The following is a 2,067-nucleotide window of genomic DNA, read 5'->3' as shown; positions in this document are numbered from 1 at the left end:
GGGTTGGACCTCTAAAAATATTTACGGGTTTAAGGGTTTAAGGGTTCTAGTCTAAGCCGTTTTTCGGACGAAAACTGTAAAAAACGGTTATTTTTAAGGGTTTGGGGGTTTGAGGGTTCTACTAGAGATGCTCTTAGCGCCACTCGCTCGCTCACTCTCCTCCTTCTCCTCTCAAGCCTTCAATCACCACCCAGGTATAGCCACAGACCAACCTCATGCATGTTAGACACGCTACAATCTTCTCCGTCTTGCTCGTCCTCTTCATGCTCTCCGTCATCGTCACACAGAAGCCCCTCTTCCCGACTCGGTCACCGCCGCGTCTCATCAACCACGTCAACGGTGGGTGCGATTACTCCGACGGGAAATGGGTGAGGGACATCACCGCCACCACCACGACCTATGGGGAGGACTACCCGTTCCTCGACCCCGGCTTCCGTTGCATGCAAAATGGCCGAAACGACTCGTCCTTTCGTCAGTGGCGCTGGCAACCTCGCCATGGTAGCTGCCACCTCCCTAAGTATGTTTGTATTCATCGTCATCGTTATCGTCATTGACATCTCCAATGAAATAGAACTTACATGTTTAAATTTGATAGGTTTAACGCGTCCGATATGCTGGAGAGGAGCCGGAACGGCCGGATCGTGTTCGTCGGCGACTCCATCGGTCGCAACCAATGGGAGTCCATGTTGTGCATGCTCGCCGCCGCCGTGCCGGCCGGTTCGAGGATAAAAGAGAAGTTCGGGAAGCCCCTGAGCCGGCACAAGGGCTACCTCTCCATGGTCTTTGCGGATTACAACCTCTCCGTGGAGTACTACCGCGCGCCCATGCTCGTCAAGGTCGACCGTCTCCCGCCGACGAGCGATGGCGCAATCAAGAGGGCCATCCGGCTTGACGTGGTGCCGCGGCATGCCGCCCGCTGGGCCAGCGCCGATGTGCTCGTCCTCAACACGGGTCACTGGTGGAACCTGCATAAGACCATCAAATCGTATGTAATTAGCTAGCTGCCACATGAAATTTTTATATTGTTATCACAATGGTTAGTTATTTGACTGGAGCTGCAATCAATGCTTGCAGAGGAAACTATTTCACCGTGGGCGATCGGTTCAACGTGACAACAAACATCAAGGAAGCATTCCGACGGTCTTTGCAGACGGTGAAAGATTGGGCACTGACCAATCCCCGACTCTCCAAGAGGGGCCACCTCTTCTTCAGGAGCTATTCCCCATCACACTACGGCAATCGGACATGGGACACGGGTGGCTCCTGCACGGACCAATGGGATCCGCTGACGACGAGCACGAGTGAGAGGGACCAGCAGGAGCACTCGTGGATCAATACAATGATCTCGAGTGTGGCACGGAGCATGAGGAGACGGCATGGGATGAACAAGGATGCGGTGTTCTTGAACATAACATACACGACGGGCTTGAGGAGGGATGGGCATCCGTCGCGGTACCGGGAGCCCGAGACGCCATCGGATGCGCCCGAGGATTGTAGCCACTGGTGCCTGCCGGGTGTGCCGGACGTGTGGAACCAGATGATGTACGGGCACCTCGTGTCCATGGGATTCGACATGGGGTCGATTAATAGATAGGTAGATGCATAATATATATGTGGTTGTGTGTGCATGTATATTGTTTGGAAGGCAAGATCGGACCAGTCCTAGTGCATAACTAATTAAAACTTTATTGTGTAGTCATCTAAATACTTAGGTTGTAGTACTTTATATAGTTATATTTATTCTGAACTTTAATATAATTATACACATATTAGACCCCCATCAAGATTAAGTGAGTTTGGTTCGTTGATGAGTACTGAATTTAGCGACCATATTTGTGTTGGATTGTGTGTAAAGAGAATATCCAATATAAGAGACGGTAGTCCGTACTTCCTACCAGAATTCAACAAGTTTGGGAGCTTAGATGGTGCTCAAATAAGTTTGATCATGACTAGCAAAATGGCCCATGCGTTGCAACGGAAAAAAACATAATCTTTAATGATGATAACCATATTATGTTCACACATCATCGCTTGATTTTAAAATTTTATGCACAAAGGCAAGAAAAT

At 49.8% G+C, this 2,067-nt stretch overlaps 1 protein-coding gene across 1 annotated transcript; it reads left to right on the top strand.

The window, feature by feature from the left end:
• The first annotated feature begins 215 nt into the window (after window positions 1–215).
• Window positions 216–1,594, top strand: LOC123420314 (protein trichome birefringence-like 8). Its single transcript, XM_045107324.1, has 3 exons — window positions 216–517; window positions 596–985; window positions 1,075–1,594. Exons 1-3 carry the CDS (start codon window positions 216–218, stop codon window positions 1,592–1,594), a joined length of 1,212 nt encoding a protein of 403 aa, XP_044963259.1.
• Window positions 1,595–2,067: the final 473 nt, after the last annotated feature.

The sequence above is a fragment of the Hordeum vulgare genome, unplaced genomic scaffold (assembly GCF_904849725.1).
Source record: "Hordeum vulgare subsp. vulgare unplaced genomic scaffold, MorexV3_pseudomolecules_assembly, whole genome shotgun sequence".
Taxonomy (NCBI): domain Eukaryota; kingdom Viridiplantae; phylum Streptophyta; class Magnoliopsida; order Poales; family Poaceae; genus Hordeum; species Hordeum vulgare.
This window is presented reverse-complemented; position numbering and strand designations above follow the sequence as displayed.

What these genes read in the sequence shown, in the direction of transcription:
- LOC123420314 (XM_045107324.1), top strand. Translation starts at nt 216, where the DNA reads ATGCATGTTAGACACGCTACAATCTTCTCCGTCTTGCTCGTCCTCTTC. An exon ending in GGTAGCTGCCACCTCCCTAA is followed by an intron (nt 518 to 595) that starts GTATGTTTGTAT and finishes TAAATTTGATAG; the next exon opens with GTTTAACGCGTCCGATATGC. An exon ending in CTGCATAAGACCATCAAATC is followed by an intron (nt 986 to 1,074) that starts GTATGTAATTAG and finishes CAATGCTTGCAG; the next exon opens with AGGAAACTATTTCACCGTGG.